Source organism: Cervus elaphus, chromosome 12, assembly GCF_910594005.1.
Source record: "Cervus elaphus chromosome 12, mCerEla1.1, whole genome shotgun sequence".
Classification (NCBI taxonomy): Eukaryota; Metazoa; Chordata; class Mammalia; order Artiodactyla; family Cervidae; genus Cervus; species Cervus elaphus.
Genome location: NC_057826.1, coordinates 45,430,392 through 45,456,230, shown reverse-complemented (window position 1 = coordinate 45,456,230; position 25,839 = coordinate 45,430,392). Strand labels below are relative to the sequence as shown.

The 25,839-nt window shown below is 35.4% G+C and overlaps 1 protein-coding gene across 5 annotated transcripts in view; it reads right to left on the bottom strand.

Moving 5' to 3' along the window:
- UNC13C (unc-13 homolog C) overlaps positions 1 to 25,839 on the bottom strand; it is a 647,876-nt gene that overhangs the window by 190,233 nt on the left and 431,804 nt on the right. For all 5 annotated transcript variants that reach the window (XM_043920107.1, XM_043920110.1, XM_043920109.1 and 2 more), the window contains one exon: positions 6,099 to 6,184. In XM_043920107.1, the coding sequence (XP_043776042.1) occupies positions 6,099 to 6,184 (86 nt within the window). The remainder of the gene's footprint in view (positions 1 to 6,098; positions 6,185 to 25,839) is intronic.

Below are 25,839 nucleotides of genomic sequence, written 5' to 3'. Positions count from 1 at the left end.
TGTGTTCTCATTGTTCTGGGCCTACAAGGACAAGGGCAATGTTCTTTAATGTACAAGGTGGCCTAGGAACTGTATGGGGGTGAAGGGCAATAAAAAATTATACTTTTCAAGTGAAGGCCCCGCAAAATAAGAGACTAAGACATTCTAAAGATATTCAATATGCAAATACTCAAATTCACACATCAAGAGAAGACAGTACATGGAAACAGTGAGAGCAAAGTTTACAGCACAGTTGTACTTATTAAGATGATGAGACAGTGAAAAATTACAAAGGCAGTCTGATAATCTTCACCCATTGGTGAGGACCAACATGATAACTAAGCAGCAGACAAGAAAAATTGGTGATAAAAAGATGGAATGTCCAGAACTAATACCACCATCACCACCCTCCCCCAACCAATGCCCAGTGTTGAAGCCTTGCTGCTACTAGTTTGAGGTACACTAACCAGATGCCTGGATATATCTCAGATTTTGTTAGAAATGGAGAGAACCACCCACTCTGTCCCTCCAAAGGTCTACTTAATCAGAACTTTCATTTTAACAGGGTTCTCAGGGACTAGCGTACACATTAAAGTTTGAGGAGCTCTGAACTGGGAGATTTTACTAAGGCCAGGTGAAAGATGATTGTATTTTTATATTGTAATTAATTCCATTTCTGCCTAAGTTAATTAAGTAAAACAGTCATTTTTAACTAATTTATTTTCAATGATTTTTATAATTAGTTTTCTATTCAAAGATTCATCTGAGAAATTGGTAAGTGACTTAGACACCCCTCTCCCATCCCGCCCACTCACCCTTACATGTAGATGTAATTTCAGGATACAGTTTAAAGCCCAGCCACAAATCCCAACTTAAGAAGTAGTGGTTAAAGAATCCCAAGCACTCTTCTACAGAATTGCTAATTAGAAACCACCTGAATGTTTGTGGACCCAATCCACCATCTGGCTTCTCTCTTGGGGCCTAGCAGGGTTTCTTTTAATAAAGACTTTGAAAACACCAACATATGTTTAAACACTTTAGGGCCCTGAACCAGACTGCCCCAATATAAGAATTGCCAGGCAACCAAGTTCTACCCATACCAAGATGACAGATACAACGTCAGCTACCAACTGGAATTCCCAATTAAAACTTTCAGTCACTTTTAGGCATCTAGACATTTTGGTAGTATTGTAAATTATCTGAAAGTTTTGGTTTACTAAATTCTAATCCTCAAGATTGTTATAAAGGCTAATATTTGAATATTTATTATACACTCAGTAAGTAGCCCCTTCTCACCCCCAAATCTCTCTCTCTTTCTCCCTTTCTCCTTAAAATAACTTTATAAGGTAGGTAGTTTTGTCCCTAATGTAAAAATATGGAAACTGAGACTTACTATGATAAATTATCCAAAATTATAGATAATAATAGAAACTAGTGGAGCCAAAATTCACATATAGATCTAACTTATTGCAATCTTAGAACTTTACCAGTCAAGCTAAAGACTATAAGAGTCTTTAGAATAACTTATTTAGAAAAAAAACTGCAAAACCAACTCCATTTCATTATAAAATGAAATATTTCATCAAACATTTCATTTGATGCAATATTTCTTCCATTTTTTCTTATTACACTACTTTTTTCCCAGAAAGTACATCTTAAAAAAATCTGTAAAATAATTTACTCTGATTTATTCAGCAAATTATCACCATAATGATCAATTTCTGCTTATCAAACTTATAAATGATTAATGTCAAATAGGAAAACAAAATATCTCATATAGACTGAGTAAAGTTGGGAGAAAACTCACTTCATTTTTAAATTAGATTATTCTTTTTGTAGCAGCTGATGAGTTTATGAAGTAAAGCAAAAAGCTGCATCAAAAAGCCTGAGTCTATAAATTTTAACTGATTGTTCTCTGTTGACCTGACTTCATCGAGGTTTTACTTACAACATGAGCTCAGATGCTTTAATCATAAGACAAACTATGTAGCTTAAATTATATAACAACATGGAATCTTTCTAGGTCAACAGCCTGAAGCAGTTGTCCACAGTAAATTAATTTTACAACATTCTATAAGGCAAATAGGGAGAGTAAGACATTCCCATGTACAGAGAGCCTGCCAGGAGAAGGTTTTTAAGTTATGCCCTCTACTCTGTGAGGTAGTCCTAGCCTTCATTTCCTCCAACAATATTATTTATGTCACATTTATTTTTTCAAGGGCACAATAAGAAGCTATCTATAGATGGAAATGGTGAAAGGGAAGGAGAGAGAGATAGGGAACAGATGAGCATGGATTTGTAAACACTTTGCCAGAAGTTTTAAACCTTAAATGACCCCTAAAGAAGACTATTTTGAGATTTTTACAGATTTTTATTCCTTATTATAATAATAACGGTATCCTCCCACTAGCATACTAGCTTCCAGTTGTCAAAGAACATTTAAAGTATAATGTAAACCTCACCCTATCCTAGGAACTCATATTACCTCTTTTTGAAAGGAAAATTCACATTTGGAGAGGTTATACATTAATTGCCAAGCTGCTGTAGCTCTTGAGTGAGAAAACTCTTGGAAACTAGGTTTTCCAGGCTCAGATCTCTATCAATACTACAAATGTTAAATTTGAACCTAAGTATTCAGCCTTGTCTCCAAGGTTCTTTCTATAGGGTTGTCTTATCTGTAATTCAAGTAAACTAACACAGACTGAGTTTCCATTAAGGTTCAGTGAATACAAAGATAACAAATACAATCTTTGCACTCAAAAGTCTTCTCATGTGGTATGGAAGAAGGTATAATACATAAACCAGGAACTGCAATTCCTCATGACTTCCTTAGAGTATGTGTGAATGTGCAAACTAGTGAACTGGACACCTTAAGCAGATGAACTGCATGGGATGTGAATTAAATCTTAATACAGCAGCTAATAGAAAGTCAAACAAACAAACAAAAAATACATTAAGAAAAAGATTCTTGTCTCCAAAACCCTAAGATAGCCACAGGGTTATTAATTACCATTGACCTTGGATCTGACTTTCAATAATATAATCTCAGCATTTTGGGGTACTGTTTTTGTACAAAACTATTAACCTCTAGTCAATAAACATTCAAAGTTATGGTGCTTTACATGTAGTATTCCTAATTTCATTGTTGTTTCAAGTAAACATTGAATTTTTGAGATTTACTTTCCTAACATAAATATTTTACTTAGCTGACTGAAATTACTATTTATTTTTTTAAAGCAAGGGGAACATAAAATCAAATATCCAATAGCTGCACTAATGTTGTTATGTAAGCAAAGATAGAGGTCCTGCCCAAACAAAACATGCCCTGGTGGCAGAACCACTGTGGAGCAGTTCCAAAGAGTCAAGTTCCTGTGAAGTGTGGGCAGGATCCCCCCGCCCACTGCCCAGCCTCTGGCTCAGTGTGAACTTTTCATTTTGTAGGTGAGGACAATGAAACACAAAGGTGTTGCCATCTTAGAGTGTACCCAACATCACACAGAAAACAATCACAAGCGGAAGTTTCCCCACCCACTGCACCACTGAGCTGGGATTACCTGGGAAAAGCTTCATTGCCTCAACACATAGAGATTAAGTAGGTTCTATCTACTAGATATCATTCTAGGCAATATAGAAATGTTGATAAAAATCACAGACAAAAAATATACATGGTGGTACAGAAGACAGATAAGAAGTAAGCCTAAGTAACTAAATAAATAGGATAGTAATTAGTTGTTAGGCAGAGCGTTAAAATAAGGCTATTCATGGAGGTGACTAGATTCTGAGCAGGTGCCGTTAAATTGAGCCCCACAGGGCTGCTGGTGAAGATGGTGGGAAGAGAAATCCAGGCATTAGACCAGCTGGCAAAAAATACCTGAAGACAGGAATGAGCTTCAAGTATGTGAGTAAAGTAAAGGAATCCATGATAATTCTTTGTGTCTGATTTAAGTAACTGGATGGATGGTGGTGCCAGCAGTTGTAATCGGGAGGCAAGGGAAAGAAGCAGGGTTTGACAGGGGAGGTTAACAATTCTACGCTGAAGTGCTGCAGTCCATGTGGTCGCCAACAGTCTGACAAGACTGAGCGACTGAGCTGAACTGAATAGGCAATGAGGAGGGTGGTGACGTGTCAGGGGTAGGACTAGGGGAGTAAATGCTCTCTGAAGAAACTTACTGGTCTAGTGGTCTGGTGGTTACTGCCTGATTGAAGATGCTTAAGATGCATTCTGGATCCCAAAGAGACAACCAAAACAGAGTGGTATAAAAGGATGTGTTTGAGAGGAGGCAGAGGTAGAGAAAGCAGGATTGATTAATACAATAAAAAAGGAATGCTTCACTGCAGAAAAAGGAGTTTGTATCTCTGAGCAAGTTGTGATGTAATTTTAAGGATAAACCCTAATTTATTTAATTAGATTTTACCAGAAAACAGGTATTAAAATCTATTGGGTACCTTCTTTTTTGAATAAGGAAAAGTACAGTATGTTTCCTCTGTGTGGCCTAGTAGCAAGCTTACATTTTAGTAACACTAAACAACAACAACAACAACAACAGTGGCACAGTGAGCACCGACTCCACCAATCCATCTTCCGTGCTGATGTCTGTTCTTAGTTGCCTGTGTGAATAGGACACGTCCCTCCTGAAGTTCTCTATGGGCTCTTATTTCTATTATCAGAGAATTAAACTCCTCACCATGGCCCATAAGGCACTGCATGCTGGTCCCTGCCAATTCCTCCAGCTTCATTTCTTGCTACCTCTTGCTCACAGAATCAGCTAAATTCTCTCCTCAAATACACCTTGTGCTCACCCTACTTGCTAATGCACTGTCCTCGACCAGGAACAGACAGAGATGCTTCCTGCTCATCCCTTCCCAAAGTGAACTCCTACTTATAACTTCAGTTCTTTGTCAAGATAAGACCTCCTCAGGGGAGGTTCCTCTAGAAAACCTGCCTTACCCCTTATCCCAAGTCTGACTTCAGAGTTTCACCTCTAGATAGCCCATCATCTTTCAGTTCAGTTCAGTTGCTCAGTCATGTCCAACTCTTTGCAACCCAATGGACTGCAGCATGCCAGGTTTCCCTGTCCATCACAAATTCCCAGAGTTTACTCAAACTAATGTCCATAGAGTTGGTGATGCTATCCAACCATCTCATCCTCTGTCATCCCCTTCTCCTCCTGCCTTCAGTCTTTCCCAGCATCAGAGACTTTACAAATGTGTCAGTTCTTCACATTAGGTAGCCAAAGTATTGAGGTTTCAACTTGAGCATCAGTCCTTCCAATGAATATTTAGGACTGATTTCCTTTAGGATGGGCTGGTTGGATCTCCTTGCAGTCCTTGGGACTCTCAAGAGTCTTCTCCAACACCTGACTATCCCACATGGTGACCGTTTGCATATTTGCCGCTGTCCTCCATAATATTTTCGAGGGCAGGAACCATGGCCAGCCTGTTCACTGTTGTATCTTTCATACTGAGTGTAGTCTGGGTATTTAGCATTTAGGGCCTTAATATACACTGAATAAGTGCAAAGAAAACTTTCTACAAGATTTTAAGTTCCTAGAGAGAAGGAACCCCAGGCTGGTTAAACATTCTATCTTCACCTCTAAACACAATGCTGGGTGCTCAAAGAAACTTAACAGTTTTTCAGCTGAGAGCTGTATCTGCCTTGCTTTACATTCTGTGATTTGGGTATATTGAAAGTGGAATTTCTAGTGAAGTGTCCTGCCGTTGTCCTTGTACCAACTTTGGCCAGATTTTAACCTGCCCATTCTAAGATACAATTTCTAAGTCTATGAAGACAAATACCTGAACAAATATCACTCATCCACCCTCTTGATGTGATCTGATTTATGCCATAAAGTATTCCTACATCTAAACCTTGTCCTACAAATTAAATACTCACTATTATCCTGCAACTTAAACCATTTGATTAAAAATATATGTATCTCTTCAGCAGTTTTAAATACTTTGTGATCATATCTTTCTACAATGCGGAAATAAGTTTTAGAACTAAACTGATCACAACAATCAATGTTTTGATGCATCGATTCTTCACATTTAAAATAAGAACACAAAATCAGAATTTAACTAAAATGCATATTCTAATAAGTTTAAATATTTTTAATTACCTTCTAGTGCATATTTCATATCCTGAGCAAAAAGGGTCCACATAATTTCAGCACTTATTTTTCCCATGTTCAGCTCTTGAGGAAACCTAAAACCAAACACATACATTAGTAGATCAAAAAGAAAAAACATGTGACTGAGAAAAGAAAACACTTTATATTACACATATATCACAATCATTATTATATAGTATTAAATACTTTTACTTATGAGATTTCTCTTTATCAATTTCAATGGTATGGAAAAAAACTACACATGAGTGTTGCTTTTATCACAACAGCCATTTTTCTTGAAGCAAACTTGAATGCTTCCATTCTGTGCTGTGCTTAGTCATTCAGTTGTGTCCGAATCTTTGTGACCACATGGACTGTAGCTTCCATTCTATATTTGCTTAAAGTAAATTATTTCATCAAGATTCCTTACTCCTCTGGTGAAATGGTCCATGGTAGACCCCATTAGTCATTTCAGAATTACCAGGCAGGCTGTGTTTTTTTTAGATCAAACAAGCTTAAGCCAAAGACAATATTCCTACTGCTGCTGAATATGAATTCTGTTTATATGTGTTTTCAATCTCATGATAAGGCTCAAAGTAATGTAAGCTCAGTGAAAATAATTTCATTCATTATAAACACTCAGCCCCTGATAGTATGTAAGAAAGTATGTTCTGTTCTGACAAATATATATATATATTAAATTTTATGCATATTATTTATAAAATGCACACACATATATCTATATACATATAAACAAATATATATAATACATATATATTACATATATACACATATAATACATATAAATATATAATATTAATATATATAATATATAATACATAATAATGTATGTACATGTATATAAGGATGTGTATATATATATATATACATATACACACACACACACACACAGAGACACATACATGTAAATTAACAAAAGAAGCTCTCACATTCATTTATATCTGAGTCCAAATCAAAAAAAGAAAAAATATATAATAAATTAAATATTAATATTTAAGTTTAATTAAATTAAAATAAATTAAATAAATTTATTAATTAAATTTATTAATTAAATAAATGAATACATTATTAAATGAATAAATAAGACCTCAGGATAACCTCAACAAAGAAAAGACCATGGTTCCTACATACTACTTCACCAAAGCAAAGTGTATTTTATCAAATGTTCTTTCCAACTCCCATCTATCAATTCATCTAATAATTTCAACTGATACTTTAAAACTTAAATGTGGAAGTATATTTATTAAGTACTTAAACTCTGAACACTTTCTATGATCAAAAAATTAATATAACCTACATATACACAAAATTAATTTTCAACAATAAATTTTACTCTATTAATATAAAAATAACCTTAAACAAGTAATGTATTTCAAAAGGTTTCATTTGTAGATAGCTATAAACATCCCACAATTTGTAGTATGTTAATTTTTATGTAATATATGCACAGCATCAACACTATAAATGTATAATTAGAATGATTAAGCTCATAAAATGAGAAAATTTATTACGTTAATTTTTTTGAATCCAGAAAAAAGAATGTATTAATTAAGTGTATGGTGGTCTGATACAAAAAACAAAGACAGGATTTCCAAAGAGGATTTTGGAAATCCTCAAAAACAAGTGACAAATTCAATCTTGCAATATATACATGGATAATACATCATGACCAAGATACTTATCCCAGAAGTGCAGCATGGGTTCAACACTGAAAAATGAATCAATTTAATGTATCATATTAACAGACTAAAGAGAAAAACTTTATCATCTCAATAGATGAGTAAAACATATTTGGCAAACCTCAACACTTGTTCATGCTTAAAAACAAAACAAACAACAAAACTATGAAAACTAGGAATTAAAAGAAATTTCCTTAACCTTATGAAGAGAATCTGCAAAAAACCTACAGCTAACATCATACTAATATAAGGATCAAGGCAATGGTTTTTACTCTCACTCTTCCTACTAAACACTGTACTGGAGCTCCTAAAGATTGCACACAGTCAAATAAAAGAACAATAAAAGAGGTATATAGACGGCAAAGGAAGAAACACTCTATTTGGAGAAAACAATAATATAAATCCTCAAAATACTACAAAATAGCTACTAAATAAGTTCAGCAAGGTTACAGAATACAAAGTCAGATACAAAAATCACTGTATTTCTATATTCTAGCAATGAACTATTGAAAATTGAAATTAAAATAACAGTATCATTTACAATAGCACCAAAATATATTAAATACTTAGGTATAAATCTAAGAATATGTATGTACAAGATTTATATAAAGAAAACTGCAAAGTACTGAGGAGAAACATCAAATAAGACCTAAATAAATGGAGAAATATATTGTGTTCATGAATTGATATACTTAATGTCATTAGAATATTAATTCTCCCAAGCTGATTTACAGATTCAATGCAATCTCACGCAGAATTCTAGCAGAATTTTTTTCTGTGGAAATTGACAAGTTCATTCTAAAATTTACATGGTAAAGCAAAAGAAATAGAAGAGCAAAAATGGTGTTTATTAAAATAGCTGAAGGTTTTACATCACCTATCTTTATAGCTTACAATGAAACTATAGTAATTAAGACACTGTATCTTCAAGGTCAATTAATTTTCAATAAAATGTTACATTAATTCAATGGAGAAAAGGTAGTCTTTGCAATATGTCTGCTAGAGTAGTTAAATATCCCTATGCAAAAAAAAAAAAAGTAAACCTCGACCCAAACTTCACATCATACAAGGGAAAAGAAAAAAAGACTCAAAATGAATCACAGACCTAAATATAAAACCTAAACTAAAGATTTTCTAAAAGAAAACACAGAAGATCTTATGATCTAGGATCAGGCAATGGTTTCTAAGATCTGTCACAAAAAGTGCAAACCATAAAATACTGATATATTGGACTTTATGAAAATTAAAATCTGCTTTTCTAAAGACACTATTGACAAAATGAGAAGAAAGGCAATTGACCTGCAGAACACATATCTGAAAAAGGACATATCTGGAACATACAAAGTACTTTCAAATCCCAATAATAAGAAAAAAAAAATACCCAACAAAAAATGGGCAAGTGATCTGAATGATAATTGAGCAAAGAATATAATTAGATGGAAAATAAGCACATGAAAATATGCTCAACATAATTAGTCACTAGGTACTTCCAAATTAAAATTATAATGTGACATCACTACATGTCTACTAAGACAGCTCAAAATAAAACAAAACAAAACAACACCTAACAATATCAAGGGCTGGTGAAAGTGTACAGACGCAGAGAAGTTTGAATTCTGATATAAAGCTGCTGAGACTGCAAAGTATGACAGTCCCTTTGGAGAGCAGTTTGTCAATCAAGTTAAATATACACTTATCAACAGTCCAACTCCAGGCATTTATCCAAGAGAAATGGGACATATTTTTACAAAAACTATATATGTTGAAAGTCATCCTTTCAGTCAATGAATGGATAAATAAACTGAGCTATATTCGTAAAATTGAATCCACTAAGCAATAAAGAAGAATAAAAAACTGATACATGTAACAATGTGCATGAATCTATCATAAAGATACAAAGAAATTCACAGGGATAAAAAGTTCTAATAGTTAGGTTTGGGCAAGTAGAGAAGGGAATTGAATTCAAAGAGACATATGTACAAATAAACCTTCAATCAAGTTTGCAATATCTTATTTCAGAAAAAAATATAAAAATTTTATTATCAGTAAAATAAGAGGTAATATAATAAAAATGAGTGTTAACATGTTTAGCATTTAATAAGAAACATTAGTTAATAAGTCACTATTAATTGAAGGCTAAGTACTAAATAAAACACACACAATCCTTGCCCCTCAGAAGTCTACAACCTAGTAGTACAGATGACAGTAAAAACAAATATATAGATTACATATACACACACATATATATTATGTTCACACACACACACATTTGATAAGTCCCACAAAGAAGCTAAAGCCTGAGAAGGTTGAGCTGGTTGTGGAAAAAAGTAGTTCTGGAAAACCAGGAGTTTGGAGAAAACTCCTCCTCCTCCTTACTGGTGCTTAGGGGCTGTGAGAGCAGCTTATTTTCAATGGAGGGTCACTCTGCAGCCTGCACAGAGATGGGAAGCAGTAGTATGAACAAGTTTGGCAAGAGAGGATTCAGAACTTCTGTTATCAAGCAGCAATAGTGACAGGAGACTTGATGTATGCTGTGAGTGATGGTGACTGCCATGAGATCAAAGAAGACCAACATGAGGAATAGGAATATGGATAGTAAATAGAAAAGGAGAATGCAGAACAGCAACGGTAGCTGAAAGGATGCAGAGGAGCTAGACCAGTGAACAAGGGCAAGAGCCAAACATATCCTGAGTGGCTTGTTTTTATATTCTGCTGTCTACATTTGGGTTGATGTGATCTTAAGAAACAAGGATCACTACTATGCATAAAATAAACAACAAGGACTACTACCACATAGCACAGGGAACTATATTCAATAAAGGAAAAGAATCTGAAATTTTTATCTATTTATAAATATATATATATACATACATATAACTGAACCATCCTGATGTACACCAGAAAGCAACACAATACTGTAAATTAACTATACTTTGGTTAAAGAAAAAACATGGATCACAATGGAAAGGCACATACTTACTTAGTGCTAAGTACAAATTACTCGACACAATAAAGCTAAGAGTATATGATGCAGAAGAATATCTGGTACAATCATTCACAGAGGTTACTTGAAGAAAGTAAGATTTGTATGTACTTTTCAAGGAGGATAAAGATTAATTGGTGGAAGAGATAAGCTATGCACACCAGTTAATGGCTGTAATTAACATAATAAAAGATTCTCAAAGCAACTTTTGAAATATTTTCCTTTAATCTAGACTTCTTAATCAGATAACTTCCAAACAGAGAATCTAAAAATAAGCTATTTGTGTCAGGATTTTCTCAGTTGCATAAGCAATGTCAAATTTGATTTTCATTCTTGTGAAACTAAGGTTTAAGGGTTCTCATTATTACTGTTGAGGATTTAACAAAAACCTAAACCAAAACCAAACTGCCATTTAAAATAAAAACAGCATACTAGAAAAATATACACTAGATATATAAAAGGCAAAGGGATAATACTATTAATAAAAGAAAGTTATAAATCTGAGGAAAAAGAGAAATATTAGAAAAATGACTGTGATTAATAGAAGATCTAAAAAGGAAAAAAAACACCCCACAAAACCTAGCAAACGTAGATAAGAGATTCTTACCATTCTAATATTCAAAGAAATTTCAATTAAAATAATAGTAAAATTTTTTTTACTAAGTACATTTCAGGCTAGAAAACAAGCAAAAAAAAAAAAAAAAAAAGAAAAGAAAATTCAGGATGTCTGCATCTGATTTCCAAAAGCCTGACTCTCTACAAGTTTTCAGTTTTTATGCTATTCCAATACCTGAGTTATTTACACTCCCTTCTCTCCTGTGTCTCAGGATTCCCCCTCCATGGATGCATCATCATGGTGTTATATGAAACTACAGAATAATATGCAACTATTAAACAAAACGAGATAGGTCTGCCTGTACTGACATGAAAAGATAAATGTCAGGCAGTTTAAGCAAACAAGGCAAATTACAGATTAGTATACATACTATGAGCCTGTATTTTGTTTTAAAAAAAAAGAATAAAAATAAATACTATTAAATGAATTTCTATGCTTATATGTGCAGAAAATAATAGTTGGAAACAATACGCCCAACTACTAAAAATTTGTAAGGCATGGGTAAAGGGAGTCTTATTTTGGTTTTATTTCTTTCTTTTCTTCACAAGAAATGATACACAAACATTAGAACTTTCATTTTCTATATCAAATAGGCCTGTGAAGTTGAAGATGATTATTTTTAAAAATATGAACATTTACATGCATCCTGAAATAAAATCAAATGGAATTTTACTAAATACTATGTGATTATTTTAAAAAGCTAAATAACATTCGTTTATTGCTCACAAAATTCATTTTGGTTGTTGTTATTCTCATTTTACAAATGAAGAGCTGGTAGTCAGAATTAGAGCCTTGAGCTGATTTTCCAAAGCTCATGAGCTCTCCAATAAACAAGTAGCAAATATTCAATTTTTTTTCATACAGACAACAAATATAACTTTGACTATACTCATTTTACACTTAGGAATATTAGATATCAAGAAACATGTCCTAAAACATGAAATACATCAATGACAGAATCAGATACAGAGCTTATGCTTCTTGACTGTATTTTTTTCATTCTTTTTATGATAATAATAGAAATTCCCAAACATTTATGATGTCCTTACAGCTAGCTCTTTTGTTTTGTTTAAATGGATTGATTTTGCTTTAAAATATTTACAGTTCAAATGATTGGCTTCATATTTTCTGCAACAGTCTAAATTTAAATCTCAAGCTTTAATTTAAATCTCTTGCCAAGCTCTGCTTCCATACAGAAGATAATCTTTGGGGTTTGAGATATCATTAGAAGTTTTGCTTATTGTGTATTATGACAGGGCAGCTTCAAACTTGGTTTTCTTATTATTACCAATGGAAATAATATATATCCTTGTGCTAAAAAATAATTACTCAAAGATCCTTTATTTACTTAATAATTACACAGGTTCTTTCAAAGTCTGTATTTTCATTTTACTTTACTACCCCTCTATGGTATTTTTGGTGCATTTGGAAACACTTCTCTGGCTCTGTCTCACAGAAATCCTAGTTAAATAAAATATTTCATGAGTCAACCCTGCCTGAATCCAGAGAGCAAACTTGGTCATCAACGTCTGCCACAACCCACAGCATCTTCTTTCTTCTCTCCTGTGGATTCTTCCTTTGACGTAGCTGTAGAATTTATCCTTCCCCTGCTCCTACCATCTCATCCCCAATTCAAGTCTCACGACTCAAAACCTGAAGTAATCTGTTAGTTGATCTGTTATTTACCTCCATTTCTTACTCTTCAAATTCATACTGTATACTCCCACCTAATTTACCTTGGAAGAACATAGGCTGTAATATTTCAAATCACTACTTTAAAACCATCAGCTGCTTGTCACACATTCAGTAGCCCAGAGAAACTTCAGCCCATTAAGATGACTTGCCTGGCCAATGGCAACCTGACCCCCACTATAACTTGTCTCTACTCTCCAATGCCTTCCATGCTCTTGCCACCTAGACTTATAATTTCTAAACATATCTAATGTCCCACGTCTTCTGATCATTGTCTCTTATCTGTCCTCTCTTCCTCAGCTTCCATCTGATCATAAATACTCTCTCTGTTCCTTGAAAGCACAGCTCGGTATCTCTTCCAGCTAAAGTCTTTTGTTGTATTTGTTGTTGTTCTGTCACTAAGACATGACCGACTCCTTGGCAACCCCATGGACTGTAGCCCACCAGGCTCTTTCTGTCCATGGGATTTCCCAGGCAAGAATACTCAAGTGGGTTGCCATTTCCTTCTCCAGGGGTTCTTCCAGACTCAGGGACTGAACCCCTGTCTCTTGAATCGGCAGGCAGATTCTTGGATTCTTTACCACTGAGTCACCAAGGAAGCCCCAAGGCAGAATTAGCAATGATTAAGTTACTGTGAAGGATAAGGGCAAAGACAGGTTTACAGTGACTAAAAACTGAATTGTAGCTCCCAATATTAAGAGTTAGTGATAGTGTTGGTGCCTTTGTACTGTGTAAAACTGTAAATTCTATCATTTTACTGTTGCCACAAGATTTAACTTATCTAATTTTATTGACATTTGCTTTATAGTTCAGTACTGATGAAAATAACATGATTTTTTTTTTCTCCTTAAGCAGTTTTGGCTGGCATTAGAAAACAATTCTCCATCTAGCATCTCTTCACTAACAAATAATATTAATTGTGCTTACACAGTCTTCTTACTGTACTTGTACATTTATATACACACATACTTTTATATATTTATTTCTCTATTTATTTGTAAGTACTTAAATTTACTCTCCAGCAATTTAAACAATTTTACAAGCCAGGATGTGACCTGGTAAGAACATCTACAAAGATAATAGTTTTTGAAACAACTTCTTTATTCCTACCTACTCAGTGAAAAAGGGGAGAAAAATTCACAACTATATACAACCAATAAAAGCAGCAAAACAGAACTCGGAGTAAGAGGAGAGACATAGAGTATTTCTCATAAGAGATTTTTTATCAAGTTCTGAGTAAACACTGGCAAGATTTTATGTTTCTAATTTTTAAGGGGCCACAAAATAATATTTCCATAACAGTGTATTTTTGCACTGTGTTCAAATTTCCTTTATAGATATACACAATCTCACTATGGCATCAAATTGTATATGCTATATCTGTGCTGTCTTCTCTGTATCAAACCAAATGGAGGAGTTGTTTTCTTCCAATACATTCCACAGTTGAAGATTTCTCCCTTTTCTTTGAGCTGGCTAAGAAGTCTATATATTTGCATATTTGCTAGAGGCTTATTTTCTGTAATTTAACACAGTACTGGCTATTTCCTGTGCACAGTTCACAGAAGTACAATGCAGTGGTTAAGCCTCAACGCAATTCAAAAGACAGAGACTTGATTTCCTCTGTTACTTAACTAATTTACCCAGTGGAGCACTGAGTAATCTCTTTAAAACTCAATTTCCTCATCTGTCAAATGGAGATGATAATTGTGCAATTTGGGACTCTAGGGCTGTTATGAGGATTAAATGAAACTTTATATGTAAATACTTTGTACAGCCACTGGCCCACAGTGAGCACTTAACAAATGTTTACTGCTAACTATAATGAAAATTTTACCACAAATGAGACATACAAGAAAATATTTAGATTTACTGATTTCTAATGTGAAAAAAATTATCAAATGAATGCAAGTTTACATTTGTGTTTGCTAGTTATTAGTTTCCAGAAAAAAAATTCCTAATAAAATTAATAGCAATAAACTTGACTGAAGAGGGAAATTGTTATATACTCACAGGAGTTAACTGGTTTCCCAAACTTCAGCAGTCTCTAGCCATATATTAACAATTTATATGCTAATGATAAATAAATTCCAAACTATGATACAAGCTTGAATGAAAGAGGTTTTAACTTTCCATGACCATTTCCTGGGCTTCTCAGGTGGCACTAGCAGTAAGGAACCCACCTGCCAATGCAGGAAACAAGAGACAGTTCAATCCCTGGGTCAGGAAGATCCCCTTGAGGAGGGCATGGTAACCGACTCCAGTATTCTTGCCCGGAGAATCCCATAGACAGAGGAGACTGACAGTCTCCAGTCCATAAAGTCACAAAGAGTTGGACACAACTAAAGTGACTTGGCATGCATGCATGCCATGACCATTTCCTAACTTCTTAGGAATTATAACATATACTTAAAAGTTAAAACAAGTACATGTATAATATAGTGTATTAAATATTCATATATCATTATTTATATTTAAAAAATAAAATTGGTACAAATTGAATTTTAGAATGTATAGCTCCACCTCTTCATTTTCCATGCAATCATGACTTCACTTAGTCTATCATTTATAAAAAGAGGTTTAATGAAATAATTGATCCATTTCAACATTATTTGAATGTCTCCCATTTTTAATTTGCAGCAATTAATGCAAAGCATAAATGTTTTAAACCTTGAATCCTATGAGACACAATTTAATAATTCAATTTATTATCTTGCAAATCTCTTAGTGAAATAAGGAAAAGTCTTCCACTGTTAGATCTGATAATACTGATTCATTAGTCACAACAGATAACAATTAGAATTCATTATATGTGAAGTATTATTTTGATATGCAAAGTTTGACTTTGAAGAAAAATGTGTTCTTTGTTTCATATGAGTAAGCAATGGTTCTGATATCTGTCCTGTCTGCAACTGAAACTTCACTGTCACAGCCAGAAGTTGAGACACTTAGTTCTCTCTGCTCTTTTAACATTATTATTTTTTAAAATTCAGCTTTTGTTAATATGAGAACTTGACATGCCTTAGTGCAATTATCTGCCATTACCTTGAAGAGAGAGAACAGCCAAGAAGAATGAACTTTATTAAATAGGACTCTACTAGTAAATTACAAAGTAGCCTTACAAATTAAAGAGCAACTGAAACACATCATACCATTGCAGTTAAGGGTGAAAGTCAGCTTAAGCATTTGTAATGTGAACTCAACTACTATTGGACATTTCCTGGGATGATCATTTTTCCTTTTGTATTTAAGTTCTCTTGTAACAACAACAACAAAGTGGGTCACTAATGTCATTTAAATACAACTAACATTTTATACTTCTGTTTTCTCTTTATATCTACAACCTAAGGCATTATTTTAATGAATTTGGATCTTTAAATATATATTTAATTTAAATATGAAAAATAAAATTTGGGATGCATCTAGCTTAACTAGTAAAATCAGCATTTTGTAAGACAATGAAGATGTTACCTGGTAGTGAGGCAGGTAGAAATGGCCAGATAAAGCTTTAAAAAAATTGGGTAATGTCTTTGGGGCAGGGAATAGCAAATGGAATTTACTGCCTTAGGATCAAGCTACTTCTTGTAGCTTGTAGCTTGTTTCTCAAGCTACTTCATTATGTCCAGATTACAGACTTGGGGGGAAAGCAAGTTCTGAGATTCATGTCAGGGTCAGGGAGCTTGAGGCAGTGAAGGAGAGGTGGGAATTAGCATTTGCTGAGTATCTAGCAATACCAGCACTGGGTGAGTGCTCTTAAGCTTCATCTCCTCCAATTCTGATAATGGTCCTATGTCTTCTCTTTTACCTCCCGATTTTTCACATGTGGAAAACAGTTTGAAAAATGTTGCAAAACTTTTCTAAGGTCTCAGAGATCAGTCTCTCTCACTCAAAAATGTTAGATCACTAAGCCACTCAAGTCACATTTATCTTTGCATACTTGAAACATAGTCCTCTTTCTTTTACTTATTACTGATGTATTCATTGTATTCAAAAATACTAAAATGGCTTACAAAATAACTATAATAAAATGAGATTTGCAGTAAAAGTAAAGACCTTAATGCCCACTGGGTGATTCCAAACAAACATCTTGAGTGCCCAAGCATCGGTGGAGGGAGACTCCTTTGTCTGTAAGTTGTTTCCCAAATATAATGCATATTTATGAATGAATCTCTTATTGTCAAAGAATGAGGCATTGCTACAAAGACTGCTTAGAATTAGTTCCCTTAAATACTTTCACTATGATTCAGCAGTCATTTTATCTGTCTGTATTCAGTGAAAAAGCACCTATTGTGTATGATCATTCCTGTCTGATGCCAATAAAGCTACAACGGCAATTTTCTGCTTTTTTTCACAATAACCTTTTAGATGGCCTGTTATGGTAAGGAGCTTTTGGATGTTACTTTACTAAACCAAAGTAATCATCTATTGTTTTGTTTCAATTGCATGTTAGGATGGGAGAAGGGGGTATCACTTATCATTGAGAAAAATCTGAATAAGGCTAAAGACAAAGCAGAAGGACAAGTATGGAATTGGCAAATTTTACTTACTTAGTGAACATGACTCTGGAACTGAGTAGAACCCTGCAGGCACCAACCCCCAACACCAAACCAAACAATTAATGATTAGACAATAGAGAATCATTCTACAGATACTAGAACTGCCACCAAAGGAGAAAAAAGTTAACTGCATGATGACCAGACTGTAGCCATAATGTCAGATGCTCCTACTTGAGCAGTAGGTCCACTGAATCTATGGCTAGAACAATTTCAAGAACAGGCCTCAAGAATGGGATTAACTTTATTGCTCATGATAATCTACATCTCTCCAGGCATCAGAATAATTGTAGGTTTCTCTGCCCATATATATAGGCAGACAACTAAAATTGTCAGAAATGCTACAGACTCACACTGACACCTTCCACTCTGAGAATACAGTGCCCTATATCACCATGAAGGAATTATAGAAGATAGATCTTTGCCCCTAATGTCACAGAAATAGAATGATGTTCTGACAAGTGGGGATTTGTAAGCAGCTCTTTACAGGAAACTCCCCTTAGCAGGAAGCCCCTTTTCTTGTCACTTTAACAAAGGTACATTAGAATTAACTTTTAAACCAGGCACCCCCATGCTCTGCTTATCTCTGGCTCAAGCACACCTCTCAAATGTTTTAATCACACAATACCTTGCCTAACTTGTCAGTTCTTTCTGTAGATCAAAGAAAAAGAAATGAAGAATAAATATCAATAAATAACAGACGACCAGATCTCTTACCTAGCTTCCCCCTCACTTGGGAAGCTTGTCATCTTCCAAACAAACTGTGTGAACAAGATTACAACTAGAGGAAGATCATAAGAAGTCACTGAGTCTGCACACCAGTGGGGTGGGGCAGTGGGCATGGTGACCACTCTGAATCCCTGTCTCAGTGATTAACTAAGATTACTTTACTCTTTCTCTTTAAAATGTCATGGCCAAGCAGAATCTTCAGAATTGGTTTTGTGGGAATGTTGAGTCCATCATCTCCCCAGACTACTGGCATTCTCATTAAAGGTGTCTTTCCTTTGCTACCAACATTTGTGAGCATGTAATTGATTTTGTAAGCAGGGTGCAATGGGACCTCCATTTGTTAACGAGTTGAACATCATCTCTTCATCTCACACTATGCTAAGGTTGTGAAGATAAAAGGATGACAAGGTCTTTTCCTTCAAAAACCTTTTAGAATAGTGGGGAAAACAGAGTTACATACATATACTCATAATACCAAGTTATAAATGCAATGACAGAATGGAACTCATGGAAGAACCATAATGTGGTACCTATACATCCTAGACAAAATCAGGGAAGACTTGCCGGAAGAGGTGATGCTTCAGCTAAGTCTTTAAATTTTAAAGGTAAAGGAAAGTGTGGCAGGAACTCAGAGCTGGATAGTAGGAAGTCCATTAAGCTTTTGTAAAACTAACTTTGCTATAAAGAAAAGGTAATAATTAAAAAAAAAATCTTGATTAACCAAATTACTACTTCTCATTCTCTGTAACCTGAGTAAATACTGACTGCATATCAGATGCCTGCCTGCCTGCCTGCTAAGTTGCATAAGTCGTGTCCTACTCTTTGCAACCCTATGGACTGTAGCCCACCAGGCTACTCTGTCCATGGGATTCTCCAGGCAAGAAAACTGGAGTGGGTTACAGTGCCCTCCTTCAGGGGATCCTCCTGATCTAGGGACCGAACCCATGTCTTAGGTATCTTGCATTGGCAGTCAAGTTCTTTACCAGTAGCTCCACCTGGGAAGCCCACATATCAGGTGATAGCAACTGAAATAAGAATATGAAAGCAAAGTGTTGCAGTCTGTTTGCCTTGTCAACTATGGGAATCTGTAGCACCATCCAATAAATAAAAGTGCAACTTTTACAACATCATCTTTTCCTATTGCTTCTCCCATTAATTAACCCCTAGTCATATGGCCTTCCCTGTTGCTACTCCAACATGCCAGGCTTCAGCCCTGAAACTTTGTTACTGATTCTCCTGGTTACAGTTACAGAGCTGTTTCTGTCTGCCTTCCTTTAATCATCCATGCTTCAATTCAAATGTCACTTTCTCCAAGAGTATGTTCTTAGCCATTGAAATTGACATATTAGCAACAACCCTCACTTCTGCTAAGTCACTATTTTTCTATTTCTCTTGCTTTACCTTCTTATCAACACCTGAAACACTGTATTATCTGTTCGTTTATATGCCTTGTTATCTAACTCCTCTCCACTCCCTGCAAAAGTATTAAATAACTTTTTTGTCTTGTGTATTGCTGTTTCCAGTTTGTAAAATACTGCCCAGTAACTGACATTAAGTTAAATGAAAGAAACCTTCTAAACCAATGGTAGCAATCACTATCTCCAAATAACAGTGCTGCAATAGACCTACAGAGCAACCAGTCCAGAATCCAGCAGCAGGACATAGAGGGCCTCCAGAGAAAGAACATGTGTTTTTTGGAGAAAAAAAAAAAAAAGGGAAAATGAGGAAATAAAAATAAAAAAGAAAAAAAAAGGTGTATAAATGTATGAAGTTAGATTCTATAGAGTTATTAAATGTGGGCCTCAATTCTAACATTTCTTGCACCTAATCCACAAGAGAAAACTGATCACTTTTGTGTATCACAAATGTTGGGGAAGCCAAATTTTTTAATGCAGAGAATTTTGGGGAAAAATAAATCTTTATTGGTTTTTCCTGAGGGCCCCAGTGGGTACACACTTCAAATTTACATTTTTCCTACAGAAAATTAAAACTGCATGCATTTTGTCTACTGTCTAATACACAACTACAAGTTGTGCCATCATATGGCATATCTTACACTTTATACAATTTGTAATTATTGTTTCGTTAGGGGAAGCACACTGATTGAAACTGCCCACCCTGGCCAGGCACCATAGTAACCATTTGCATGAGTTGTTTTATGGCAGGAGATCCTGATGAGGAATACGGAACTAATAAGCCACCACCAGCCGGAAGAGTTCGGGAAAGGTCAAGAGGAGACACTACCTGTCCGTCCACTTCTCGGAATCCCTCTTGCTAGCATCCATCTTGGCTGAGCGATGCGTGTGCCACCAGGAAAGACTCTGAATTAGAATGATTGGCCAAAGACCACCTGGAAACTAATCCCATCACCATAAAACCCAAGACTGCGAGCCACTCGGCAGAGCAGTTCTCCTGGGTTCCCTTACCTACTGCTCTCCACCTGGGTGCCCTTCCCAATAAAATCTCTTGCTTTGTCAGCACGTGTCTCCTTGGACAATTCTTTTCTGAGTGTTAGACAAGAGCCCAACTTCGGGCCCTGGAAGGGGGTCCCCCTTCCTGCAACAGTTTCAGGTTTCTCATGAAACCAGATTAATCCAGATTAATCTTTGAGACACGAGAAGTGTTTGCACTGCGCTGAAGGATTAATGCCCTGCCCTTACTTATGGGATCTTTTCCCACAATTAATCATTTTGTTAATGTAGAGGGTTGTTTAGATTCTGATTCTGCCACTTACTAAATGTGTGATCTTGGGAAATTTACTTAGCCCTTCTGTCATCTGCAATTTGGGGATTTTAACAGCACTGATTCTATTGCAATTATATTTAGGATTCAATTAGACATTAAACTGTAAAAATGCTTAGTACAATGCCTGGCTCTAATTAATTTCCCATAGTTCCCTATATGCTGATGATAATATTCATAACATAGCTATCTAGTTGTGCATAAATCATCTGGCAAGCATAATAAAATGAAAATCCAAGAGGAACCTTTTCTTTTCTATATGATATGCAGTCAGGGAGACAGAAAGTTGACATCAAAAGTGACTGAATTAGTCTAAGACTTAGTAAGCAATCTTATAACAGTACTCTTGTGCTCCTAGGGGGAGAAAAAAAAAAAAAAACAAAAACTTCTTATTCTGTCCAAATAGCATATTTTGGAAATTTGCAGAGAAACATCTATTTTAAATTTCAAGAAGGCTGCAATTAATATTCATAAAAACTTTCAAAATGACTTATTTCCTTTCTTTTTTGTACTTTTGATTAATACTTTTTGGATTTTCCGGCTGTCCATTCTCCCCAGTGTAAACCCTATCTTTGCTGAGAAAAGTTGAGCGCTGAAGAATTGATGCTTTTGAACTGTAGTGTTGGTGAAGTCTCTTGAGAGTTCCTTGGACTGCAAAGAGATCAAACCAGTCCTGAATATTCACTGGAAGGACTGATGCTGAAGCTGAAGCTCCAATACTTTGGCCACGTGATGCAAAGAACTGCCTCATTGGAAAAGACCCTGATGCTAGGAAGGATTGGAGGCAGGAGGAGAAGGGGAAGACAGAGGATGAGATTGTTGGATGCCATCACCAACTCAATGGATATGAGTTTGAGCAAACTCCGGGAGTTGGTGATGGACAGGGAGGCCTGGCGTGCTGCAGTCCATGGGGTTACAAAGAGTTGGACACAACTGAGCTACTGAACTGAACTAAGACTTTTTAAAAGAAAAAAGCATAATAGGGAAATGTCATAAGCAATTTTACAACAACAAATTTGGCCACTTATATTGAATGGAAAAATTCCTTGAAAGACACAAATACCAAAATCACAGGCAAGCACAAGTAGTTTTGGGAAGGACCAGGATGACAACGAAGGAACTTCTGAACTTCCCTGTACCCACACACGGACTGTACAACTACATAGTCAGAAAATCCCACTGAGATATATCCAGTGGCTCAAGGACTATGACAAACAAAGAAGTATTTGCCAATGGGTGTACTTCACTTCCTGTGGTTACCCCTCAAGGCTCAGCCCAGAAATAGCAGACAAAATTGTCCATTGTCCAGTCTTCCCTTGAGGGATCTGACCGCATACTTTACAAGCTGATGCCTGAAGGTCTGGCTTCTTATTTAACATGCATCTAGAGGCTGACTGAGATCTTCCTTAGAGTCCAGGGGAGCTGGTAGGCACTTCCCCTGCATTCCCTCTCTGGCTTGATCCAACAATAAAACCAAATTGCTAGTACCACCTTGAAAGGAGATTGTCCACATATTCAGTGACTCAGTTTTTACGGCTTCCATACAATGGACTGAATTCCCAAATCACTTAGCTCTGAAAGCCAATGGGGCTGCATTTACATGTTCCACAAGAGGACAGCAAAGAAAGAAGCATCTTTTCCCTAGGTGCAGGAGCACCCTTTCGTTTCTCCCCCACTCTCATGACTATCTGCCTGGGCTTCCTGTAGAGGAAGCAGGTAAAAATACCCATTTTACAATTTCTCCTTGGAAGGAACTTAACTATATCTTTTCTCAGCTCTTCCATGAGGGTACAGTTTCTGGTTAGCCTGCATCTATGTGCTGACTGATATTCTCTTCCTTGGAACACTGACTGATTTTGCCACACCCTCAACTATGGGGGACAACCACAAAGGTTTGAGAGACAACCGGGAGCTTCATCTGGACTGATGATGAGACAGTTTGCCAAGACTGCACATGTAATGTGCAGAAACCAACACATAGAGTGAAGGAAAATGAAAAAAAAAAAAAAAGTAACAACAACAAGGAAATATGTCTCAAACAGAAGAAGAAGATAAATCATTAGAAGGTGATCTTAGTAAGATAGAGAAAAGTGACTTACCCAACAGAGAGTTCAAAATAATGGTCATAAAGATGGTCACTGAGGTCAGAGAGCAAGGCATAAACAAAGTAAGAATTTTAGCATAACAAAAAAAGAATCTTAAAATCAATTTGTTACGTAGAAGGGGATCCATTAAGACTATCAGTGAATTTTCCAGCATAAACTTTGCAAGCCAGGAGGGAGTATGATGATTTTTCAAAATGCTGAAAGGGAAAACCTGACAACCAGTAACACTCTATTCAGCAAAGCTGTCCTTCAGAACTGAAGGACAAAGAGTTTTCCAGACAAAAGGTGAGCAAGATCATCATTAATAGACTGATAGATACATGGGTCAACAGAACAGAGAGTCCAGAATTAGATTCACACATTTAATTAACAGATTTTTGACAAAGCTGCAAAAGCAACTGGGGATAGGATAATTTTTCTAACAAATAGAGTTGGAAAGATAAATAAAAATATGAAAAAAACCCAGAAAAAGACATCTAGAAGAAAACTGTGGTGTTGCAACTTGAATATGGTGGATGCAAAGATTTCTTAAACACAAAAAACCCAAACTGTAAAAATGATAGTCAACAAATTGAACTACTCCATCAATTTTTTTAAAAGATTGCTAAAGAAATGGAAAAAATGGAAAAGAAAGTCATAAAATAGCAGAAAATATCACAATATTTATATGTGACAGTAGACCTTAACCATTACAACTTGTTAATAAAAAGATAAACATTCCAATTTGGAAATAGCAAAAGGATTTGAACAGACATTTCACCAGAAAAGGTATATGGATTGCATATAAGCACATGAAAGATGTTCAATATCAGTTCTTAGGAAAGTGGTAAATAAAACCATAAGGAAATATCACTACACACCTAGTTGAATAGCTAAAAGTAAAATGTTCAATTGCACTAAGTATTGGCAATGTATAAACACTTTGGAAAGTATTTGGCAACTTTAAGAAATATTAAATATATACATATTACATAATTCAAGTAAAATAAAAAATTCTACATAAAATTTTATAAACAAATATTCACAGAAACCTAATCTTGAAAAAAAAATCCAAATGGTCACCTTGACCTTAAGCCTAATCCTAACAGATGAATGGATAAACATTTTGTGGTGTATCTCTACAGTGGAATATCACTTAGAAATAGGAAGAGATGAAGTACCAATACCCACAAACACCTGTATGAATCTCAATATAGTAACTAGTGAAAACAACTAAACAAAGGGATGTACATAATATATTATTCCTTTCACAAAAGGACACAATTTTCAAACTAATTTGTAGCATTAGAATGCAGACCATTGGTGGCCTGGGATAGGTTACAAAAGAAACATAGAAATTATGAATATCTTTATTGTTTTGATTGTGGTGATGGTTCATGTTTTAAAACTAAACAAATTCTGTATGCAAAGTTTTATTGTATTCAGTTATACCTCAATACTGTTCATACTGTTTATGGGATTCACAAGGCAAGAATACTGAACTATGAACAAAGCTAGTGGAGGTGATGGAATCCCAGTTGAGCTATTTCAAATCCTAAAAGATGGTGCTTTGAAAGTTCTGCACTCAATATGCCAGCAAATTTGGAAAACTCAGCAGTGGTCACAGGACTGGAAAAGGTCTGTTTTTCATACCAATCCTAAAGAAAGGCAATGCCAAAGAATGATCAAACCACAGCACAATGGCACTCATCTCTCAGGCTAGCAAACTAATGCTCAAAATTCTCTAAGCCAGGCTTCAACAGTATATGAACCATGAACTTCCAGATGTTCAAGCTGGTTTTAGAAAAGGCAGAGGAAACTGAGATCACATTGCCAACATTCATTGGATCATCAAAAAAGCAAGAGAGTTCCAGAAAAACATCTATTTCTGCTTACTGACTATGCCAAAGCCTTTGGCTGTGTGGATCACAATAAACAGTGGAAAATTCTAAAAGACATGGGAATACCAGACCACCTGACCTGCCTCCTGAGAAATCTGTATGCAGGTCAGGAAGCAACAGTTAGAACAGGACATGGAACAACAGACTGGTTCCAAATTGGGAAAGGAGTACATCAAGGCTATATACTGTCACCCTGCTTATTTGACTTATATGCAGAATACATCATGAGAAATGCTGGGCTGGATGAAGCATAAGCTGGAATGAAGATTGCCAGGAGAAATATCAATAACCTCAGACATGCAGCTGACACTACCCTTATGGCAAAAAGCAAAGAAGAACTAAAGAGCCTCTTGATGAAAGTGAAAGAGAAGAGTGAAAAGTTGGCTTAAAACTCAACATTCAGAAAACTAAGATCATGGCATCCAGTCCCATCACTTCATAGCAAATAATGGGGAAACAATGGAAACAGTGACAGACTTTATTTTTTTGAGCTCCAAAGTCATTGCAGATAGTGACTGCAACCATGAAATTAAAAGACGCTTGCTGTTTGGAAGGAAAGTTATGACCAACCTAGACAGCATATTAAAAAGCAGAGACATTACTTTGTCAACAAAGTTCTGTCTAGTCAAAGATATGGTTTTTCCCGTAGTCACATATGGATGTGCGAGTTGGACTATAAAGAAAGCTGGGCGCCAAAGAATTGATACTTTTGAACTGTAATGTTGGAGAAGACTCTTGAGAGTCCCTTGGACT